Raw genomic sequence first — 24467 nt, 5'->3', positions numbered from 1 at the left:
GGTCAAAGTGGGCCTCTGCCTATTTATAGGCTGTGCATTTGTTCACAGTTTATGGTGGTAAAAAGCAAACTGATCTCAATCTTCAAGCTAGTGACTTATAAAGGTGAAAGATAAACTTCAGAAACAGAAAACAGGGATTACAAACATGTACCCCCTCTTAAATATAAAACCCTTAAACAGAGCAGATAATTCTATGACCTTAAGTAATGCAGGCATTTTACGTGATCATCTTATTTTGGAAATGTATAAAACCTATGCATTTATGCACAGTTATATTTATATACAGTTTCTGCCTATTAAACATGCCTAAACACATTATATATGGATACAGCCAACAATAACCCTCTTTACAGCTGCCTCAACTGCGTTTACAGAAACTGCAGCTCCTAGGTTTATTAACATTATAAACCTACCTAATTTTGTTAAGGATATCAATTCCAGACTGCTCCAACAGGACATTTTTAACAAAGGTACGTGGAATAGAAATCTTTTCGGTGCTGGCATGAATCAAGTCTTGTCGAATGTGGGCTTTTTTCATCACATTGGGACAAAGATTCTCAGCAGCATCAACCATGGACTCAAGCAACGCCTGCAATGCAGCACAAGTGAAGGGAAGAGATGATGACACTGCATCAGAGACGCCCGCCATAAAACTGAAAGGTGGTAATATATGATACGGAGCCCTAAGTGAACAGGAGCATGACAGAGTCCCAGAGCACAACCAAGAATTCTGAGCTGCCCTGGGGTGACTTGTGACTGTTGGATGATCATTGATCTCTGGTAATCACTTTAAATCAGACACTTGGCAGAACCAAGCAAGCTTCACGCTGGCATCTGAAGTGTTATGGTGTGTCAGCTGTATTTAACACAAAGCCATTAAGGAGAAGATTAAAATATACAAACATCAAGCCTTTATACACCCCCTTACCACAAGAAATTGTTTTCCCTGGTACTAGAAAAATGAAGTCATAGGCAACCCTAGCAAATATATCATACTTGAATGCTTCTGAGATTCTGCAAATCACAGAAACCCCAAATTAGGGTGAACCATTCAATTGCTCTATCAAAACAGGAGTAGCAGAAAAATCACAGAAACTACTGCCAATTTTACTCTTTTAAAAGAAAAGCTTTAGTGTTAGGTAAGATATTAATTATTATGACAACAATAAACAACGTGAAAAATAACAGACAAAAACACCAGCAGCACTTTATAGACAGCATTAATAACAACAGTTGAAAGACATTCATATAGCACTTTAGAGTTTGAAAAATGTTCTGCACATTTTATCCTTCCAACATCTGTGGAGATGGGAAGGGCAGTTATTCATGTGATCACCATATGTTACAGTTGAAGAATGTGAGCTAAGGGAAGTTAAATGATTTGTCTGAAATGGGTGATACGGTTGGAAAGTGTGGAGAGGGCATCAGCGCAGGTCAGATCTAAATTTGAAATCTAGCTGAGTGACATTGGACAAAGTTACTGATCTCTCCATTTTACTTTCCTTGCCCATAAAATGACAATAAACGTTCTCACCTTATAGGATTATTGAGGATAAATAATATTACATGTGTAATGTGTTCCACAGAGTGTCTAGCACACAATAAGAGCTCAGTATATCACAGATATTAAAAGCTCAATATATCACAGACATTATTATTAATCTGATTTCAAAGACCGTTCTTAATGATAAGAAACCCAGTTTTGGAAAGTGAGGCTTGGATCCTATTAACTGGTCCAGTGTGAATAAGGACCAATGAAGCACTATTATCGAAAGACTAGTACAGTGGTTTATCTGCTCACATATTAAAATGCAAAGCACAATCCACCAGTAAAATTTCTCATTGCACTGCAGTATGAGCAGCAGAGTAGCATGCTGTTTACAAGGATCATGTGGAAAACCAGGGGAAGGGAGGAGGGAGGCAGCTGTTTGAGAAGTTTCCAAAAGCCCTTCCTATTTTGACAGTGGTGTGTCCCCATTATAACTCTGGTTTGAATAATCACTGAAGTAGTATATTTTCCAAGAAAGCTCCTATACCAATCATCTGCAAGAGATGCAAGTAAGTCAGTTTAAGGCAAATTAGTTTCCTCTTTGACACTGAAATAAACACATTCTGTTCTAGATGGAGTAATAGTCCAGCACTCCTGATACGAAAAACCTCAGGAATTAATACTGTTTTAATTCTGTCATGTTCTTCAACATATCAGTTACTTTCTGAAAGGTCTCCCTGCATGACAGTGCTAATTCAGTTTGAATGAACTCTACACCTAAAGGGAAGAAGCCTGGCTTCCAATGTAAACTCTGACATGAAATTTCTGTGGAATGTTAAGTGAGTAGTATTAAGTGAATAATCTGCAGATCTCTGCATTTTCATCTATAAAATTATATAAGGTCTCTTTCTGCTCCATGAACACATAACTTTGACCCTATAAAAAGGAATTTTAGCCTGTCTTAGGCATTTAATTAATCCAGCAAATATTCTGCAGTTAGTTCCTTACCACCACCTTTATCCCAACAGTACAATACACCACTTTAAAAGTAACTTCATCCAGGATTTCCTTTGATCCACACAACTAAAGGTAGAATTTAGATGAGGGAACTGGGGCTCACAGGATGTAACTGACTTGCTCAAGGTTGCTCAGCTGGTCACTGGAGTTGGTGAGATGGGGACTCAGGTCTTCTGTTTCCTACTCTTGTTTTCTATTCTACCCATCCTCATTTAATGGCCCTGATCAGCAGCCAAAAGAATGTGCCTTTCATCTCTGCTTTATTACTTAAAAGTTTGTTCCCTTGTTCTCTTAAGTAAACAGTTATCTAGGGCTGCCAGGGTGAACTTTGCAGTGGCAGGACTGGGAGGAAGATGAGAGTGGACTGCAGCCTCTCCCTCATGCCCCATGGACCTCTGCACACCAGACCCTGTTCAACATCCATCCTTCCCATGGCTTCAGAGTGTTACTTATATTCTAGTGAGTCTCAACCAAATGTTTATCTACAATCACCTATATAATACATATGATACATACACAATAAAGCCTAGGGAACTTTTCCACCTGAATATTCTGCCATGGAAAGTTCAACTGCAATGTGTTGTCCTCCCTTCCCCACTCAAACAATAACAACTACAACAGCAAAATCAGGCTTTCTCGCTAAGTTCTTTACTGTGAAAAATGGTATCAAACTAGGTGAGAAATTTGCAAGTCTCACTAGACTCTACCTACCCCAACCCCTTCCACCACAACTATCTCCAAAACATGCCAAATTTATTCCTAGATATTTCCTCAAAAGTGGAAATACGTCAAAATTATTATTCTTTAGCACAGAATAAAAATCCCTGAAGTATCTGGTAGATGCTGAGCTTGCCAGCCTCATTTCATGACATATCTCTCCATTTCCTTTATAACTAGTCATAATCCAATTATGGTTGTAGTTCCCCATATGATCCAGGCTCTATTTCCATGCTTTATACACACTGTTTAAAACTCCTGACCTAGATTCCTCCATTTCCCCCTCTGGGCCAGAATAAAACATCTGTACTCCTCTGTACTCAGTTCAATATTTTTCTTTGAGAATATTTTCTTTCTTCCCCTACCCTCTTCACACTCCAAGCTGTATTTGATGACATGCTCTCTTTCCTGATGCCATACAGTGGGAACCTCGGTAATCAAAAATAAAATAAAATAAAATAAAATAAAATGTTCAAGAAGTTAGTGACTTTTACCCATTTTTGGGTCAAGACACTCCTTTGAGGATCTGATGAACACTCATCCAGAAAAATTTATATACAATTTTAATAGAATTCTGGAACTTCACAGAGAGCTAGAGTCATCAGACTCTAGATACAGAGTTAGAACCTGATGACAATTGTGAAGTCCCATCTTACATCCCCAGGGCCTGGCACACTTCTTAAAACAATCACTAAGGAACATATTAAAAAGTATTACACGCCCAAGGACTCACTAAGTATGGGTACTATATAGTCCATCTTTCCTGTACTAAACTTCAGTGCTACCTCTGTCATTTCTAACATCTGAATACATGCATGGGTCTATTTCTAGGATCTGTTTTTTTGATTCATCTACCTCTGCATATTGTCCTAATTATCCTAAGTCTTAACATGTAGTAGAACAAGACTACTAACCTTCTTGTTCTTTATATGTGTTTGGGCTATTTTCGAGCACTGCTTTTCCATATGTTTAGAATCAACTTTGTCAAGTTCTATTAAAAATCTATTGGAATGTCTATTAGAACTGTCAAATAACAGATAAAGTTGGAGAAAAACTGACATCTGTAACAGTAACTTTCCCTACCCACAAATATGACACATATTTTTATTTTAGAATTTCTTTAAAGTCTCTCAATAAACTTTCTCCATTGAGGTGTTAGAGATTTTTGTGTGATTTATTTCCTAGGTACTTTAGATTTTTCGGTTACTATTTTATTTTTATTATTATTATTATTATTATTTTGAGATGGAGTCTCGCTCTGTCACTCAGGCTGGAGTGCAGTGGTGGCGTGATCTCGGCTCACTGCAACCTACATCTCCCGGGTTCAAGCTATTCTTCTGCCTCAGCCTCCTGAGTAGCTGGGATTACAAGCACCTGCCACCACATCTGGCTATTTTTTTTGTTTTTTTTTAGTAGAGATGGGGTTTTGCCATATTGGCCAGGCTGGTCTCAAACTCCTGACCTCAGGTGATCCACCTGCCTCAGCTTCCCAAAGTGTTGGGATTCTAAACATGAGCCACCATACCAGGCTCTCTGTTACTATTTTAAATGGTGACTATTTTTAATGACATTTTCTAACTAGTTGTTGCTGACATATAGAAACACAATATTTATTTATTTATTTAGAGACAGGATCTCATTCTGCCACCCAGGCTGGAGTGCAGTGGTGTAATCATAGCTCACTCCCACCTTGCTGGGACTACAGGCACGGGCCACCATGTCTAGCTAATTTTTAAAATTTTTGTAGAGATGAGGTCTCACTGTGTTGTCCAGGCTGGCCTCAAACTCCTTGGCTCAAGTGATCTTCCAGCCTCAGCTTCCCAAAGTGCTGGGATTACAGGTGTGAGCCATCGTGCCTGGCCTCATTTTTTACATATTGTTCTACATATAGAAACCTTGTCATACAAATTCAATAACTTACCTGCAGATTCTTTTGGGTTTTCTATGTAGGACATCATAAAATCTGCAAATTCTGATAATTTTCCTACCTTTTTAATTCTTACATTTCTCATTTCTTTTGCTTATCATATTGCACTGGCTAAGACCTTCAGTATAAAGCTGAATAGAAGTGATGATAATAAACATCTTTGCCTTATTCCTGACTTTAAAGGAAGTATTTCCCCCACTAAAAAATAAATCTAGACCTAGCAAAAATTGGAAAAAATAGGACGAAAAACATCTATTACCCTAACTCTTAAAATTCACCAGTTGCTAATAATTTGCAATATTTGTTTCTCCCTCTCTCTGAAACACCTGAAAGCATGTAGGCATCATGACCCTCACTGCTAACTTTTTAAGTTATCCATTAACAGCTCATTAGTTTTCAGCCTCTCCTCACTTCCAATATTGGTACTTAAAATTATGTATTTCACCCTAAGTACTGGTTTAGTTGCCTCCTACAGGTTCTTATGTTACAATTTACACTACTGTTCAATTCCTTATATCCTCTGATTTAAATTGTGTCTTCCTCTTTGACCCATGAGTTAGAAGTAATTTTTAAATTTATAAACATGTGGGGTCTTTTTTTTTTAGCTATCTTTTGTTATTAATTTCTAACTTATTTGAATTGAGACGAGAAAATATGGTCTCTGAAATTGTGCAGATGACCTTAATGACTTCATGGGCATTTTTCATAAATATTCTACGGACACCTGAAAAATATTTCACATTCTCCTTTTTTTGTGCACTGATTGAATAGTTGCATTCGATTGCAATTGAGATTTCTGTTGTTCAAATCTTCATCATCGTTTTACTTGATCTATCAGTTATGGGCAGTTATTTTAAAAGATCTCTACCACAATGGCAAATTCGTCCATTTTTCTTTGTAATTTTGTCCACTTATTCATTCATTTATATATGAAGCCATATGATTAGATGCTTACACACTTGAAATTGTTACATATTTCTGGAAAACTGGACCATTTGTCATTATTCACAGACCTGTTTCTCTCTGGTGATACCTATTCTATGGCCATTTGGGTGGGATCAATTCTTCTGGCTTGGAACTCAACCTTGTATGATATTTAGGATCACTGTCACCTCCCCATGTCAGTCACTATGACACCAAAAATAACCCAATATTTCCTAATGCTCTTCTAGAAATGCAGCATAACTTCTAGTTTAGTGCCTCTGTTTTAGTGATTATACTAGGAATTTTAACATGCATATTTTACTTCATGTGTAAAGCAACACAGTCCAATAGAACTTTGAGATGACAGGAATATCTGTGCTGTCCAATAAGGGAGGCAACAGCCACATGTGGCTACTGAGCTCTTGAAATGTACATAGTGCAACTGAGAAACTGAATTTTAAATTTTGTTTAATTGTAATTTTAATGGCTACATGTGGTTAATGCGTACACATTGGACAATGCAGTTCTAATGCTGAATTCTTAACACTTCTCCAGAATAAAACTAAGACCTTGGATTGCTTTAACTGACTTTCTACTAACTTATACACTCACTTTCAGTATTTGCTTTTTAAAATTTTACAGCATGTTAGACATTAATGTCATTGTTTCATGCAATGTTACCATTTCCTCATATCTGGACCTTCCCGGCTCATTAGTCTTTCACAATTATAGCTCAGACTACATTTTTAGATAATTTTTCTTTGTCCTAAAGTATATCCTTTAGTGTTTGGGGTGTGTGTGTGTGTGTGTGTGTGTGTGTGTAGTCCAGTGACAGTAAATGATCTCAGTTTTTGAAGTGATGAAAATGCTTTCACCTTCATTTGTAAAAACTAGGTCCATTGAGTATATAATTCTAGACTGATATGTTGTGTACTCTCTAAAGTTTAAAGATACTATTTCATTGTCTTTTGGATTCCATTAACTATTGAGAAGTGAGCTGTCAGTCTTAATACTGGTCTTTTTTTAAGTAATAAAAAAAGAGCATCTCCCTGCCTGCCCCCAACCACCAACTCTGGCCTCCTTTCAAGATCTTTATCTTCAGCGCTCTTCACTTTTTATTACAATGATTCTAGATGCAAATTTGCTTTTATCTATTCTGCTTTAGGTTTCACTGCGCTTCCTGCATCAGAAGATTCTGGTCTTTAATTCATCTCTGAAATTCTCAGCTGTCATCTCTTCAAATGTTGCCTTCCCCTAGTCTCTGTTTTCTTTTTTGGGGGGAAATCTAAATTAGGCTTATGTTAAATTTCTCATTCTATCCATATTTCCTAACTTTTTAAATATAGTCTTCATTTTGTTAGTCTCCCTGTTTTACTACCTTCAGACAACTTGCAGTGAACAGGCCTTGTTTTTGAAACATGATAATCCAATTTTGTTTTGATGTATCTCTAATGACAGTTATGAGGGTCTATATTTCTTAACTGTAAAAATAACTAATGGTACTTAGGAAACCTGTTTAATATTTGCAAAATAAATTGGATTAATATCCTTAACTTGGCAGCTATGCTCTTATATTCTTGCAGTGAGCCAATGACTTGTAATTCATTACCAGCAAATACAACTTCCACACTAAAATGTCCTGAAATCTTCCTTTCTTTTGCTTTGGAAAATATAAAGTCTAGAAAGAAGAAAACTCGAGAACTCTTCTGGCCAAACTGAGTTAATAGTTGACAAAATGCCACCTAAACCCCTCAGGCCTCATATCCTAAGTAAAGCTGAAATTTACCAGTCAAGTATTTTACCATTTAAGCCCTGAATGAAATTAAGAATTTCCTAGACCAACACAAATACTCTAGACTTTAAGTCCAGAAGGGAGAAATGAATGTTTCCTTATGTTAAAACATTCGATTCCCCCTTGTTCATCTACTACTACTCCAGGAATGAATGTTAGGATCAAAAGAGGGAAAACAGGGGACTACTGTCATTCTGAAATACCTAAAACAGGCCAGTTTAGAGGAAACATCATCTCCTTCAAAGAAGAAATTTCTCCAGACTTACTGCTTTATTCTCCTCCAGGAAGTATAGTAAGAAGGCTGGCTTATCTGGCCATTTATTTTGCTTTCTGAAATAATACTTTGGAAAAATGGCTTAAAGAGTTATTTGAACTAATTCTCATTCAATGTTCAAAATGTCTATGACTGGCCATGGTACAGGATGATTAAATATTAGAGCTGGAATAAATCCCCCTGATTATCATGAGGCCAAGATAATCTTGCAGAAGGAAACGTGGTCCAAAAAAGTTAGGCAACTTGCTTAGAGCACATAGCAGGAAACCCAGGACACAAATCTAGGCCTGTTGGCTTCCTTTTTTTAATCTACCACTTCCTATAATAAAAACTATTTTTACAAAATAACTTTTAAACAAGATAATCCATCGACTTTAGCTCTTGCGAGTTTAACATGTTAATTTTAGAGAATGTGGGAAATAGAAAAAGGAAACTTTTTAACTAGGAAAATTTGATAGTAGTAGTGAATTCAGTAAGAGACACAATAGTTTGATTTAAAACTGAACACTGGTTATATTAAAAATACACTTTGTCTACATAATTTTAAGAAAATCAATGCACTGGAAGTTTATATAAATAGACAAATGGTATTTTTTAAAAAATAGTAAAAGGTTGTCCACTTGTCATGTAAACTGGAAGGAAATATAAAGAAGTCCATTAGAAGTATCAAAACTGAAATGTGCACCCAATTAAAAGAACATTTTAAAATACATTTAATTAAGATGTTTTGGTTGAGGATTTTCTCTGCTTCATTCCAGACATCCCCAAAGGAGAAGAAACTTGAAACTCAGAAGGATGGAGAATAATAAAAACAAGGGAGTAGGGAACAGGAAAAGGTGGGGAAAAGGCCATTTGGAGGCCTGGGACCTTCGAAATAGTGAGAATGAGAGAAAAGCATGCTACGATATTTGCAAACAAGGAGGCGATGATGAATGGAGAACACTGGGGATGTTTAAAGAGGGGTCAGAGAAATCAGCCTCAAAAAAAAGTAGGAAATGCCTATTTACAGAAAATATTTTGAATCCTAAATATATTTATATTATTTTAGGCTTTTAAAAATACATATAGTTATACTTCAGATATTTTCCTTCTGCTCCCTCCTAAGAAAGAGACTGGCAAGAATCCATTTCAACAATTCCATGCAATGAGAAGAAAATGAACACCAAAGATATAAGGGGTGGTTTGTCGTTTAGACCAGTTGAAATGACAATTTTGAAGCTGTTTGATAGGAAAGGTCCTGTTACAAACATTTCATGCCCATTTAAATTCTGGCCAATCTTCAGTATGGAATAAGTTCTTACAAATACTTACAAATTTGTAATAAGTATGGAATAAGTTCTTACAAATGAAACAAATTAGGCAATGGATATGAATACATAATTTACAGAAGAAGAAATACAAAGGGGGGGATGAAATTACTTGATGCATCACTGAGTTATTGAAGAAATCCAAAAAACACAATGAGGCCAGGAGCGGTGGCTCATGCCTATAATCCCACCACTTTGGGAGGCAGAGGCAGGCAAATCACTTGAGCTGATGTCAAGAGTTTGAGACCAGTCTGGCCAATATGGTAAAACGCTGTCTCTACTAAAAATACAAAAATTAGCTGGGCGTGGTGGCCGGCACCTGTAGTCCCAGCTACTTGGGAGGCTGACATGGGAGAATAGCTTGAACCCAGGAGGCAGAGGTTACAGTGAGCTGAGATCATGCCACTGCACTCCAGCCTGGGTGACAGAGCTAGACACCATCTCAAAAAACAAACAAAAAGACACAATGGAAATTTTTTTTCCCCATTACATTGAAAAATATTAAAAGGTTGATAAACTTAGCGTTGTTAAAGATGTGGCAAAATCAGCAATTGCCTGCACTAGTGAATAGCAGTGTGTGAATACATATGAAAGTATAATACTATTTGACACAACAATGGGTCAGTTATAGACATTTACCCTAACTAAATTAATCAGAAATTATAAAATAAATTATGCTGGTACATCTATGCAATGGAATACCACATAGCCATTAAAAATGATTATTCATCAACCTATAATTGTATTCATGACACTGTACCAAATAGAATAAGGTTACCAATCAGTATGTATAGTATGATCACTTATATAAAAAACTGTTTATATAGGCACAGAATGTCTAGAAATTCACTAAGATATTAACAGAGATACTCTGGGATCTCAGGGGATTTTTTCACTTTCTTTTATTCCCTACATATTAGTATTGTTCAAACATTTCACAAAGAGTAAGTCAGTTTTTACAGTTAAAAATAAACAACAAAGCCAATTTTGTTTTAAATATGTTATCCTTCATGGAGGATAAAACAAGTGCTATTAATTAACAAATGGTCTAGCAGAACTCTACCATCCACTCCTTTTTCTGCCCATTTGTCTCTGCTCAGGATGGAATAAAAACCACCATGATTAAATAAAATAAAAATGACACACAGAGTCTCTCTGTATCATATGCACAGGAAGACAGGGGATTAAACTCCTTAAAAAGAAAACCCCACATTTTCTCCTTCATTAACTTAATTTTCAAAGAGAGTAATTAACATGCTGCAAAGTTATTACTGAGTTGCACTTCAAATCCCTATATGCTGCAGTAATTGTGTTCTCAGAATAAAACCGGCCAAATACTTATACAAATTCAGACACAGTGTTTACAGGCTGCCTTGATAGGCAGATTGGAAGTGATGAAAGCTTTCTGAACGTGAAATTTATCTAGTGTAGCTGTTTCTTGAAGTTACTTTAAGCAAAAGCTGGTCTTAGATTAGCCTATTCCCCTAAAATTTCAATAACTTTTTTTTTTTTTTTTTTACCTTTTTTTCAGTGAATCTATAGGCAGGTCTCTGCAACTTTGAGTACCTTGTAATTACATTTAAATACCTTTCCTAGTCTTTCAACCAGCTCCTTACAAGATTATCTATTTACCCAGTGGCAGACTCCCCATATAAGCACTATCTAGGTAATGTAAATGTACTTACCATCATTTTTCCCATTCTCTAAATCAGATGTTAATAACAGAAGGTATTTTTTCCTGAAGCACACTTCTCTTTCTACTCCCTTAATAGAAATCAATCATTCCTTTATCAGTGGCAACCCATAATTTATTAGGTACATTTAGAGGTTTACCATCAAAAATGATTATGTAAGAAGTCTTTCCAAAACTTATAATGAAGCTGCAAAAGACACAGTATTCAATTTTTACTACAATACATCTTTGCAGCATGCACACATACAAATCTATAAAACACAGATAGCTATGGAATAAAATGCTATCACACATAGTTAAATCTTAACAATTTCATTTCCCAAATAACAAATCCCACAAACCTTTAGTTGTTCATCTACTACTCTTGTAACTTCTCCAGCCATTGATTCCAGGGTCTCCTGAATTGGACTGGATAATAAGCCACTGGCTCCCGCCCAAGATGCACCACCAACATGGTATAAATTTGGTAACAACTGTAAGAGAAATAAAAAAAAAAACCTCTTTATAACTGAGTAAATATTTCAATCAAAGCCATTGCAGAGTGAATGAGAAGGATCTCTTCTCAGTCAAAGGCTCTTTGCACGGATTAATAAACTGATGTCCAGACTATGGGCATTCATTTTTATTCAATGAGTCATAGCAACCCTAAGAAACACTAGACTGGGTACTAGGAGACTTTCACATTGACCCCTTCTGTCATTAAGCAGCTTTGAAACCACAGGAATAATACATTAACTCCTCGTGTCTTTTTTTTTTTTCTTTTTGAGACGGAGTTTTGCTTTTGTTGCCCAGGCTGGAGTGCAGTGGCGTGATCTCGGCTCACTGCAACCTCTGTCTCTCGGCTTCAAGCGATTCTCCTGTCTCAGCCTCCCGAGTAGCTGGGATTACAGGCACATACCGCTGCACCCAGCCCTGCTTCGTGTCTTAATTTCTTCATCTGGGGTATGAAAGCTGAGCTGCTTTTACTTACAACACTTCTGTCACCAAAAGTGTAGGTGTTTGCCACACCGGGCAAGTCTCCAGTTCTTTGCATACACTATATGGGTGTCCTATAAATCTATTCAATTCAATTCTGACACTGTCTACCCAGAGTTTGCCTTGAATCACAAAAGTGAAGGACTCAGTCTCACCAGACTATCCTCAATTCAGATGGCAGTCACAGGTCCCAGGTTGTTACTGGTACTTCTAACAAGCCTTAAATTCAAGGGGTTCCCATAAATCCTTTCTCAGGTTCCATAATTTGCTAAAATGACTTACAGAACTCAGCCAAGCATTTTATTTACGATTACTGGTTTATTATAAAAGATACAGCTCAGGAGTAGCCAAACAGAAGATGTATAGGGTGAAGTACGGAGCTGTGGGAGCTTCGGGGGTGCTCTCCAGGTATACAGCCCTCCCAGCATGTTGATGAGTTCATCAACCCAAAAGTTATCTGAAGACTACTGTTTAGACATTTTATGGAGGACCCATTATGTAGACATGACTGATTAAATCATTGGCCATTGGTGCCCATTCAATCTCCAGCCCCTCTCCACTTCCATGGAGTCCAGGGGGTGGAGCTGACAGATTCAGTTCACTAATAACGTGGCTGGTTCCTCTGGCAACCTTCCCTATCCTGCAACTTTCTAGGGGCACAGGAAGAGTCACCTCATTAGGATAAACTCTGGTGTGATGAGAGGGGCTTTTCATTAATAATAAAGATGCTATTATCATCTCTGTCACTCAGGAAATTACAGGGGTTTTAGAAGCTCTGTGCCAGGAACCAGGGACAAAGACCAAATATTATAACAAAAGATGCTCCTATCATCCCTATCACTCAGGAAATTACAAGGGTTTTAGAAGCTCCATATCAGGAACTGGGAACAAAGACCAAATATACATTTCTTATTGTACCACGAGAGTATCTGATTGATCTACAGATTCCTCATACTCACGACATTCAGTGATTGTGTGATTCTAACAGCAGAATCAAAACTAGATCTCAGTTTTTCTGACTCACAGTTAAGTCCTTGCTCTACACTAAGTCACACATTGGGAACCAAAGTCTAATGTGAGAGAAACTTCCTTTTAGAGGTAACAGAGGGGAGTTTCATGTTATCAGCTTAGAAGCAGAATCATTTTAAATGAGCTGTTACTCATTTAAACTACAGCTCCCTCTCAGTTGTTGAGGTCCCAGTCACACCCTCTGTAAATCACGCTGGCCCTCTGCTTTTTATTCTGTATCTTGATTATTGGTAATCAGCACAGGTACAGAAAGGAGGTCAAGGCTAATTCAGTTCACTTTGCCACTTGTTAGTAAACTTGGAATTGGGTAGAGAGAGAAAGAAAGTTGAAACTGGTTTCCAAAACTAAATTTTATTAAACGCTTTTATTACACCAGACTCTTACACAGACTGAAGTGAAACTCACCGTTTTAGAGTTCTTAGCATCACGCATGAGCCGCTCTGCTGATTTTAAATCTTCCTGGATAGCATCTCCCCCACAATTTCGTAAGGAGTTGAGATGATCTTGTACTTTCACACATATTCTGTCAATCATCTGCTCCAAACCAGAAAAAGGTAAGCATCCAAGTCAGCCCCGCCGATATTCAGATAGAAGGAAACACAGAATGAAGGAGTATGAAAAAAACTTCAGCAAACCACAGAATGCATGAGGATGAAAACCTCAAACTGGAATCACTGAGAATGCTGCTTATAAGCAATTATTAATTTACTTTATTCATGCAAGTAACCTTTGGCAACTTTAATGCCAGAAAAAAATTGAAGGCATTTCAGTCCCCTTTCCTGCCTTAGGGAATGCAGCACACAGAACAAAAGTGAACACTTCTTGATGATTCAGAAGCTCACTTGGTGACATTTTGCTAGATACTAACTCCTTCATTAACTTTTAGTGAGCACCCTCTATGTGTTAGAGTTAGGTACTGAGGAAACAGAGAAATAAAATGTGCAACACTGAGACTGTTACAATGACTACAAAATGATGCCCGACAGCCAGTTGGTCTCAATACTATAGAAACCAGAGTATCTCTTAAAAATCGGTATTTTAAAAATCGATTCAATTACATCAAGTATTTTTCTTTGTAAACTAAGAGCCACCAAAAAACAAAAACAAATTGAAGTTTTATTATACTGACAAGGTAATAATAAAGTCAGTATCGTCTAGTTTCTATTACAGTAAGATGCCTCCCCTGCCAGGTTAATTGCACCTAAATCATTCTCAACTGTTTAAAGGATATAAATACAAAACCCAATGGGAGATGGTGGATCCCTATGGTAGACAAAAAATATTACAAAAGGTAAGATTATGCTCTTCTATATTTGTACTTATACAAAAAAGCATGAAGGAAGCCAAGAAGTCTGAAGAAAAAGATAACTACAGTGTGGTTTTAAAAGTGTCTCCAATATTTTAGTCAGAGCTGCCGGTTGTCTATTTATTTCATGTTCTTAAAAAAATTATTCATGCTTCAGAGACCTTACATGTCAAGAGTCCTCTTCCATCTGATAATTCATTTGGTAGAGGAGACAAACAATATTCTTTTTTTAGTTAAATTCGCACTTCTCTATTTTGAATTATTTGATATCATAACTATAGGAAGCTAAAGTCTGCCCTTCTTCCCCCATAAATTTCAAAATGATAAGAGACTTTTACACACTATTCCAAAGACTTCAAGTCTGATTACAAAGCCCATGTTTACTTGCTGCAGCACTGCCATCTCTCTTGCCTTTTTCTTTGTAAAGTCAGGTTCATAATATCTACCGCACCTTCTTTACTAGTGTGTTATGAAGACAATTCAATAAAATAACACCACTCAAAGCACCTATTACTGATAAAGGGCCAGTAATGCCAAAGTTCATATATAATAAAAACAGCTCCTATTGCTGTAAAATATATTGAGGTTACATAAGTTAGTATCTTGAGATCTCCATAGGAAAAAGAAGTTATATGAATATTGCTTCTCACATCAAATTCTCTGCCTAAAATCCCCAAAATTTAAGATAAGAAAGTTATGATTCCTGCCTATGATTGTAGGCAGAAATCGTATCTTTCTGCATTTACACAATGCCCTGCATAGAGCTAACTATAAGTTTTTAAAAATCTTAATTGATAGAAATCATAACTCTTCTAACTATTGTATTGATCTGTGCTTCCTGAAGCAAAAAGGGTCATCAATAATTCATATTTTACAAAGAATGAATGCCCAATTTCAAGAGACAAATAAACCACACACTAAGAAAGAAACTGATATACATTTGGGGCCACAATAGGCTAATTTGAGAGGCATGTGGATGAGGCACTATAAAGCTGATATCTTTAATCGCCATGAGAGACCAAAGAGATGCTTGAAATGTATGCCCTTAAGCATTCACCAAGGAGAGAGGGTTTACAGGAACTTAACAAAAATGGTCTTTAAGTAGAACACTTTAAAATGTCATCCAAAAGAAAAATCAAAATTAAGTTCTTCAATTCAAAGGAGACATAAAATCTCACGTCTCCAAGTTTCTTCTGAGCATAGCTCAACAGACCACATTTAGATCCTTTACCATGAAAGAGCTCAAAGCTCAGAAAAGGTAAACTATTTAAGATGACATACAATGATTACGCAGAGTACAAACTGAAAATTTTGAAAAAAGTAAATCAAGGGGTTTCAGTTCATAATTCATCTCTCAAGTACATAAATATGAAAAATAAATGAGATACAATCTGAAAGGCTATAATCTCTTGGGTTACTCCATTAGAAGACCTCATAGAAGATGGTTGTGTTAGGGCTGTTTAGTTTAACCTCTCTACTTCACCTTAACCCTATACTGTTCAGTTTCTCTAAAGCTACACAGAAAAGTTGTTGACTGCCATAGTTTACGAAGTTCAATTCCTTCCAAGAAAATGTACCCTGTCATTCCCAGACATGGTTTTGAGTCTCAATCTGTCTTCTTACATCCTTCCTGCAGTTCCCATATCTTACCCTTGTGAACACCCTGCACAATCATATGATCTCTTCCAGTGACAGTCTTGCATATATTTAAATACACCCATCTTTTCTTCCTTAGCGTTCTTTTCTTCAGGTTTAACATTTCCAGCTCCTTTTCCCATGCCTACACTGACACAGTTCTGCAGTCCTTGACCTCCTTTCCTGTAAGTCACTTCTGCATTTTGTCTTCCGCCTAGAACCTGATGAAGTATGCCCTCCTCAGTGAAATGGATTGTAACATAAGAGTGGACTGGTAAGCACAGAGCTGAGTTTCCTTACTGTAGAAAGTATACCTTCATTAATACAGTACAAGTCAAATTGGTTTCTTTGGCAACTATGTCACACCACTAACTCATATCACACTTGCTGGTGACTACCTAGGCTTTTTCAAATATACTGGGCTATTGAACTCATGTGTAAGAACTACAACTATTAGCAATAAATGTCATCTGTTGTTGCTCACAAGTTGATACAACTGATCTTACTTCCAGCAAACAGCTTATTCATAGAAAATTTTATCACTCTCCACATCTGTTTCTTTATTCCATTCAACAGAAATAAACTGAACACCTGGCATAGAGGAGATACAGTGTTGAAAACTGTTACCCCTTGCCATCAGCAACTTAAAAACCTAGAAGTGGGAAGAAATATTCACAATTAACAGTAACATAAGACACAAAGTGCTACATAATATAATATCCACAAGGACATGAACATTTTATTTTCTTCACTGCTGAATTCCTATTTCTTAAGATAGTGCCTGCCATATTACAGACCTTTACAACTGTTTATGATAAATGAATGATATAAGCTTTTAAAAAATTTTTAGCCAAAGGAGGAATCACACCTAGGTGAGGTTAAGAATAACTTTTATTTTTTGTTTAGCTGAGTCCTGAAAGATTTGTACAGATTGAGAAAACAGAACGGATTGTTAAGCAAAAGAATGAACCCAAGCAGCGGTACATCCTGACACTATGACTCCTATCTCCTGGTTAGGAACAGAGGCACCTTATAGTGGGAGATCAGATTGGAATGATGGGTTAAGGCAGGACATTACAGCACTCCAGTGCAGGCTAAGAGGTTGAACATGGTGTCCAAGGCACAGAGCGCCACTTCCCCAGCTCTCCCCGACAATTGTGAGCTCTAGAAATCCCTTACCATATAAATATTCATGGTGGCTCAGCTTCCCTGATACAAAGGACATGGGCTGTGGAAAGCAGGAGGAGACACGAAAGATGAAAAAACTAGTTCTTGCAGTTCTTGTTAAAAAAAAAAAAAAAAAAAGACATAGAAGGTAGTTAGTAAAAAGACCTTAGCAAGAGGGCTGGTAGTATAAATAAAAACAAAACAAGTATCTTTTGTAGCCACTGGACAGTGTATAATGGGTAATGGATGGGGAAAGCAAATGAAGAGTTCAAGATGATTCCAAAGGTTCAACCCTCAGTGAATGATGACGTTCCTGAGTGAAACGGCAAAATCAAGAGTTCAAAAGGATGAGTTTGGTCTTAATGACTGATATCTCAGAATGCCAAAGGGGTGGAGATGCTGAAAAAAATAAGTGGCAAGATAGGGCTCTCTGGAAAGAAACAGGGACTGAATGGTTAGATCCAGGAGTCATCTACAGATGAGAGAGTTAAAACAGAAGTAAATAGCCAAAGGAAAAGAACACTAAATACAAAGCTTTGAAAAAAAATCCTGCACTGGGGATATGAAAAGAGAAAGAGTTGTGTAGAAAGCAGAAGGTAAGACACAAGAGTGGCAGAAGGACATTCAGAATGGCACATTGTCCAATGAACTAATAATTGAGTTTTAAGAAAGATGAGATGGTCCATAACAATGATGGTAACTGTAATAATAAAAATAACAGCCAAAAAACCCATTAATGTTTAGTGGTAAGAAGCCAAATACTTTTCAAGCATTATCTCAGTAACTCTTTATAGCACCTTCATAGATGGGTACTATCATCATCCCCAATAAACAGATGAAAAAACTGAGGCTTAAAGAGGTTAGTTAAGTGACTAACGTAAGTTCACACAGATAGGGAATAGCAGAGCCTGGATTTACGTCTGGGGTCATCTGACTTGAGAGCCCAGATTCTTAACCATAATATTCTGCCTCCTTTTATCAAGAGATGAAGAAGGAGAAAAGGCCCCGACACTTTATGACAAAGAAACCAATGAAAGAGCCATTTCAGCAGTTAAAGAGGGACAGAGGCCATTTTTCAAAAGGTTGCAAAGTGAGTGTTTAACAAAGTTAGGACTGCAAATGTAAAGATGTGCACATGAAAGAGGAAAGAGAATATACCAAGCAAATAGCTGTAAGCAGTAAAGCCCCCTCCCCTGCCTCCTCTTTCTTTCTCTCCTTCTTTCCCTCTTTCTTTCTCTCCCCCCCGCCCCCCCTGCCTTTCTTTCTTGGTGAGAAAGCTAAAGAGAAGAGCGTGGCGAGTGGCAGGCAATTCTGGGCCTGTTTTTATAACTACAGTTTTATTGTAACACTCATTCATTTACATATTGTCTGTGGTAGCTTTCACTCTACCACAGCAGAGTTGAGTAGCTGCAACAGAGATCCTATGGGCTCCAAAACTAGTAAAATATTTACTATATGGCTTTTTACAGAAAAGGTTTGCTGAGTCCTAATTAAGAGGCTTTATCATCTGGAAAATAAGATATCAAAAACGAAGGTAGAATGTTGAGTCTTACAAAAATATTTCCTAATCAAAGTCACCAGACAAAAACAAATACAAGCAGTTATGAGACTTCAATATTTCATTAAAACATTCTTTTTTTTTTTTTTTTTTGAGACGGAGTCTCGCTGTGTCGCCCAAGCTGGAGTGCAGTGGCTGGATCTCAGCTCACTGCAATCTCCGCCTCCCGGGTTCACGCCATTCTCCTGCCTCAGCCTCCTGAGTAGCTGGGACTACAGGCGCCCGCCACCTTGCCCGGCTAGTTTTTTGTACTTTTTAGTAGAGACGGGGTTTCATCGTGTTAGCCAGGATGGTCTCGATCTCCTGACCTTGTGATCCGCCCGCCTCGGCCTCCCAAAGTGCTGGGATTACAGGCATGAGCCACCGCGCCCGGCCAACAAAACATTCTTTAATGCCTTTGATGTCACCTGAGAATGATGACTGAGAATGATGGTTATCAAGTTGGCAGGGGCATTAGTCACAGCGGGTCTATCCTTTCTATATTCGGGTTTTTGGAATCTTCAAAGTAAATCTCTCCTGAAGTGACTAAAATGATTAAAGTCTAAAAACTGCTAATCATAATGTCCTAAGAAATTCCCAAAGTGTAAAGGTGGCAATATACCTACTACATAATGACTCAGATAATTCAGAATAATGCCATCTATGCAGAATTAAACATCCACCAACTGCTCTTGTGTACAATTTTTTCTCAATTGATGAAACGTACTTTTAAGAATAAGTATTAAAGGTTGCTGCTGTAATTTCTTTTGGATGGGCAAAATCCGCTCTGAATCAGGGGGAAACAGTTGGAAAGATATTGTATTAAGAAAAGAAAGGCTGAGGCAGGAGAATCGCTTGAACCTGGAGGCGGAGGTTGCAGTGAGCCAGGATCGTGCCATTGCACTCCAGCCTGAGCAACAAGAGCGAAACTCTGTCTCAAAAAAAAAAGGAAAAAAAAAGAAAGAAAAGAAAAGAAGTCTTGGGCCGGGCACGGTAGCTTACACCTGTAATCCCAGCACTTTGGGACGCCATGGTGGGTGGATCACTTGAGGTGAGGAGTTCGAGACCAGCCTGGGCAACATGGTGAAACCCTGTCTCTACTAAAAATACAAAAATTAGCCAGGCATGGTGGTGGGTGCCTGTAATCCCAGCTACTCAGGAAGCTGAGGCAGAAGAATTGCTTGAACCCGGGAGACAGGGGCTGGCAGTGAGCTGAGATTGCGTCACCGCACTCCAGCCTGGGTGACAGAGTGAGAAGTCTTCATTATTGTAGCTCATAAAGGAACACAAGACAAAGTTTCAATGTAACTTTCATTGCTTTTCATGTTATACACACAAATCTGTTAATAATAGTAAACCATAAAATACTAGGCTAGTATTAGTTCTTTGCAGGAAAATAAATTAGATTTTTAAGGGACTGGTAAGGTCAAAATAATGGCTTCTTTATCAAAAGTCCTGCTACTTCACCAGTACAACTTTTCTTCTCAACACATATTGGTTTACTTTTTCTTGCTTAAACAATGCATATTTACTGTAAAACATTCAAAAAATACTGAGAAGTATAAGAGAATAAAATACACCTTTCATATCACCTAAAATAACCATCATTAATATTTTTTTTTGGTAGACTAATTATTATTGGCTTTCTTTTTTTTTTTTTTATTATACTTTAAGTTCTAGGGTACATGTGCATAACGTGCAGGTTTGTTACATATGTATACTTGTGCCATGTTGGTGTGCTGCACCCATCAACTCGTCAGCACCCATCAATTCATTATTTATATCATGTATAACTCCCAATGCAATCCTTCCCCCCTCCCCACCGCATGATAGGCCCCAGTGTGTGATGTTCCCCTTCCCGAGTCCAAGTGATCTCATTGTTCAATTCCCACCTATGAGTGATAACATGCGGTGTTTGGTTTTCAGTTCTTGTGACAGTTTGCTAAGAATGATGGTTTCCAGCTGTATCCATGTCCCTACAAAGGACGCAAACTCATCCTTTTTGATGGCTGCATAGTATTCCATGGTGTATATGTGCCATATTTTCTTAATCCAGTCTGTCACAGATGGACATTTGGGTTGATTCCAAGTCTTTGCTATTGTGAATAGTGCCGCAATAAACATACATGTGCATGTGGCTTTGTTGTAGAATAATTTATAATCCTTTGGGTATATACCCAGTAGTGGGATGGCTGGGTCATATGGTACATCTAGTTCTAGATCCTTGAGGAATTGCCATAATGTTTTCCATAATGGTTGAACTAGTTTACAATCCCACCAACAGTGCAAAAGTGTTCCTATTTCTCCACATCCTCTCCAACACCTGTTGTTTCCTGACTTCTTAATGATTGCTGTTCTAACTAGTGTGAGATGGTATCTCATTGTGGTTTTGATTTGCATCTCTCTGATGGCGAGTGATGATGAGCATTTTTTCATGTGTCTGTTGGCTGTATGAATGTCTTCTTTTGAGAAATGTCTGTTCATATCCTTTGTCCATTTTTTGATGGGGTTGTTTGTTTTTTTCTTGTATATTTGTTTGAGTTCTTTGTAGATTCTGGATATTAGCCCTTTGTCAGATGAGTAGATTGCAAAAATTTTCTCCCACTCTGTAGGTTGCCTGTTCACTCTGATAGTAGTTTCTTTTGCTGTGCAGAAGCTCTTTAGTTTAATTAAATCCCATTTGTCAATTTTGGCTTTTGCTGCTGTTGCTTTTGGTGTTTTAGACATGAAGTCCTTGCCCATGCCTATTTCCTGAATGGTACTACCTAGATTTTCTTCTAGGGTTTTTATGGTATTAGGTCTAACATTTAAGTCTCTAATCCATCTTGAATTAATCTTCGTATAAGGAGTGAGGAAAGGATCCAGTTTCAGCTTTCTACTTATGGCTAGCCTATTTTCCCAGCACCATTTATTAAATAGGGAATCCTTTCCCCATTTCTTGTTTCTCTCAGGTTTGTCAAAGACCAGATGGCTGTAGATGTGTGGTATTATTTCTGAGGACTCTGTTCTGTTCCATTGGTCTATATCTCAGTTTTGGTACCAGTACCATGCTGTTTTGGTTACTGTAGCCTTGTAGTATAGTTTGAAGTCAGGTAGCGTGATGCCTCCAGCTTTGTCCTTTTGACTTAGGATTGTCTTGGCAATGCGGGCTCTTTTTTGGTTCCATATGAACTTTAAAGCAGTTTTTTCCAATTCTGTGAAGAAACTCATTGGTAGCTTGATGGGGATGGCATTGAATCTATAAATCACCTTGGGCAGTATGGCCATTTTCACAATATTGATTCTTCCTATCCATGAGCATGGTATGTTCTTCCATTTGTTTGTGTCCTCTTTGATTTCACTGAGCAGTGGTTTGTAGTTCTCCTTGAAGAGGTCCTTGACATCCCTTGTAAGTTGGATTCCTAGGTATTTTATTCTCTTTGAAGCAATTGTGAATGGAAGTTCATTCAGGATTTGGCTCTCTGTTTGTCTTTTACTGGTGTATAAGAATGCTTGTGATTTTTGCACATTAATTTTGTATCCTGAGACTTTGCCGAAGTTGCTTATCAGCTTAAGGAGATTTTGGGCTGAGACAATGGGGTTTTCTAAATATACAATCAAGTCATCTGCAAACAGGGACAATTTGACTTTTTCTTTTCCTAACTGGATACCCTTGATTTCTTTCTCTTGCCTGATTGCCTTGCCAGGACTTCCAACACTATGTTGAATAGGAGTGGTGAGAGAGGGCATCCCTGTCTTGTGCCAGTTTTCAAAGGGAATTTTTCCAGTTTTTGCCCATTCAGTATGATATTAGCTGTGGGTTTGTCATAAATAGCTCTTATTATTTTGAGGTACGTTCCATCAATACTGAATTTATTAAGCGTTTTTAGCATGAAGGGCTGTTGAATTTTGTCAAACGCCTTTTCTGCATCTATTGAGATAATCATGTGGTTCTTGTCTTTGGTTCTGTTTATATGCTGGATTACGTTTATTGATTTGCGAATGTTGAACCAGCCTTGCATCCCAGGGATGAAGCCCACTTGATCATGGTGGATAAGCTTTTTGATGCGCTGCTGAATCCGGTTATTTTATTGAGGATTTTTGCATCGATGTTCATCAGGGATATTGGTCTAAAATTCTCTTTTTTGTTGTGTCTCTGCCAGGCTTTGGTATCAGGATGATGTTGGCCTCATAAAATGAGTTAGGGAGGATTCCCTCTTTTTCTATTGATTGGAATAGTTTCAGAAGGAATGGTACCAGCTCCTCCTTGTACCTCTGGTAGAATTCAGCTGTGAAACCATCCGGTCCTGGACTTTTTTTGGTGGGTAGGCTATTAATTATTGCCTCAATTTCAGAGCCTGCTATTGGTCTATTCAGGGATTCAACTTCTTCCTGGTTTAGTCTTGGGAGAGTGTAAGTGTCCAGGAAATTATCCATTTCTTCTAGATTTTCTAGTTGATTTGCGTAGAGGTGTTTATAGTATTCTCTGATGGTAGTTTGTATTTCTGTGGGGTCGGTGGTGATATCCCCTTTATCATTTTTTATTGCGTCTATTTGATTCTCCTCTCTTTTCTTCTTTATTAGTCTTGCTAGCGGTCTGTCAATTTTGTTGATCTTTTCAAAAAACCAACTCCTGGATTCATTGATTTTTTGGAGGGTTTTTTGTGTCTCTATCTCCTTCAGTTCTGCTCTGATCTTAGTTATTTCTTGCCTTCTGCTACCTTTTGAATGTGTTTGCTCTTGCTTCTCTAGTTCTTTTAATTGTGATGTTAGAGTGTCAATTTTAGATCTTTCCAGCTTTCTCTTGTGGGCATTTAGTGCTATAAATTTCCCTCTACACACTGCTTTAAATGTGTCCCAGAGATTCTGGTATGTTGTATCTTTGTTCTCATTGGTTTCAAAGAACATCTTTATTTCTGCTTTCATTTCGTTATGTACCCAGTAGTCATTCAGGAGCAGGTTATTCAGTTTCCATGTAGTTGAGTGGTTTTGATTGAGTTTCTTGGTCCTGAGTTCTAGTTTGATTGCACTGTGGTCTGAGAGACAGTTTGTTATAATTTCTGTTCTTGTACATTTGCTGAGGAGTGCTTTACTTCCAATTATGTGGGCAATTTTGGAATAAGTGAGATGTGGTGCTGAGAAGAATGTATATTCTGTTGATTTGGGGTGGAGAGTTCTATAGATGTCTATTAGGTCCGCTTGGTGCAGAGATGAGTTCAATTCCTGGATATCCTTGTTAACTTTCTGTCTCGTTGATCTGTCTAATGTTGACAGTGGAGTGTTGAAGTCTCCCATTATTATTGTATGGGAGTCTAAGTCTCTTTGTAAGTCTCTAAGGACTTGCTTTATGAATCTGGGTGCTCCTGTATTGGGTGCATATATATTTAGGATACTTAGCTCTTCCTGTTGAATTGATCCCTTTACCATTATGTAATGGCCTTCTTTGTCTCTTTTGATCTTTGATGGTTTAAAGTCTGTTTTATCAGAGACTAGGATTGCAACCCCTGCTTTTTTTTTGTACTCCATTTGCTTGGTAGATCTTCCTCCATCCCTTTATTTTGAGCCTATGTATGTCTCTGCATGTGAGATGGGTCTCCTGAATACAGCAGACTGATGGGTCTTGACTCTTTATCCAGTTTGCCAGTCTGTGTCTTTTAATTGGAGCATTTAGTCCATTTACATTTAAGGTTAATATTGTT

General features: G+C 37.6%; 1 protein-coding gene across 10 annotated transcripts in view; it reads right to left on the bottom strand.

Annotated features, from left to right (window-relative positions):
- Positions 1-24467, bottom strand: part of CARMIL1 (capping protein regulator and myosin 1 linker 1) — a 347932-nt gene that overhangs the window by 68980 nt on the left and 254485 nt on the right. For all 10 annotated transcript variants that reach the window (XM_033216407.1, XM_033216412.1, XM_033216416.1 and 7 more), the window contains 3 exons: positions 13550-13678; positions 11482-11613; positions 414-589 (listed from right to left, as the gene is read on the bottom strand). In XM_033216407.1, the coding sequence (XP_033072298.1) occupies positions 414-589; positions 11482-11613; positions 13550-13678 (437 nt within the window). The remainder of the gene's footprint in view (positions 1-413; positions 590-11481; positions 11614-13549; positions 13679-24467) is intronic.

The sequence above is a fragment of the Trachypithecus francoisi genome, unplaced genomic scaffold, assembly GCF_009764315.1.
Source record: "Trachypithecus francoisi isolate TF-2019V2 unplaced genomic scaffold, Tfra_2.0 Lachesis_group10, whole genome shotgun sequence".
Classification (NCBI taxonomy): domain Eukaryota; kingdom Metazoa; phylum Chordata; class Mammalia; order Primates; family Cercopithecidae; genus Trachypithecus; species Trachypithecus francoisi.
This window is presented reverse-complemented; position numbering and strand designations above follow the sequence as displayed.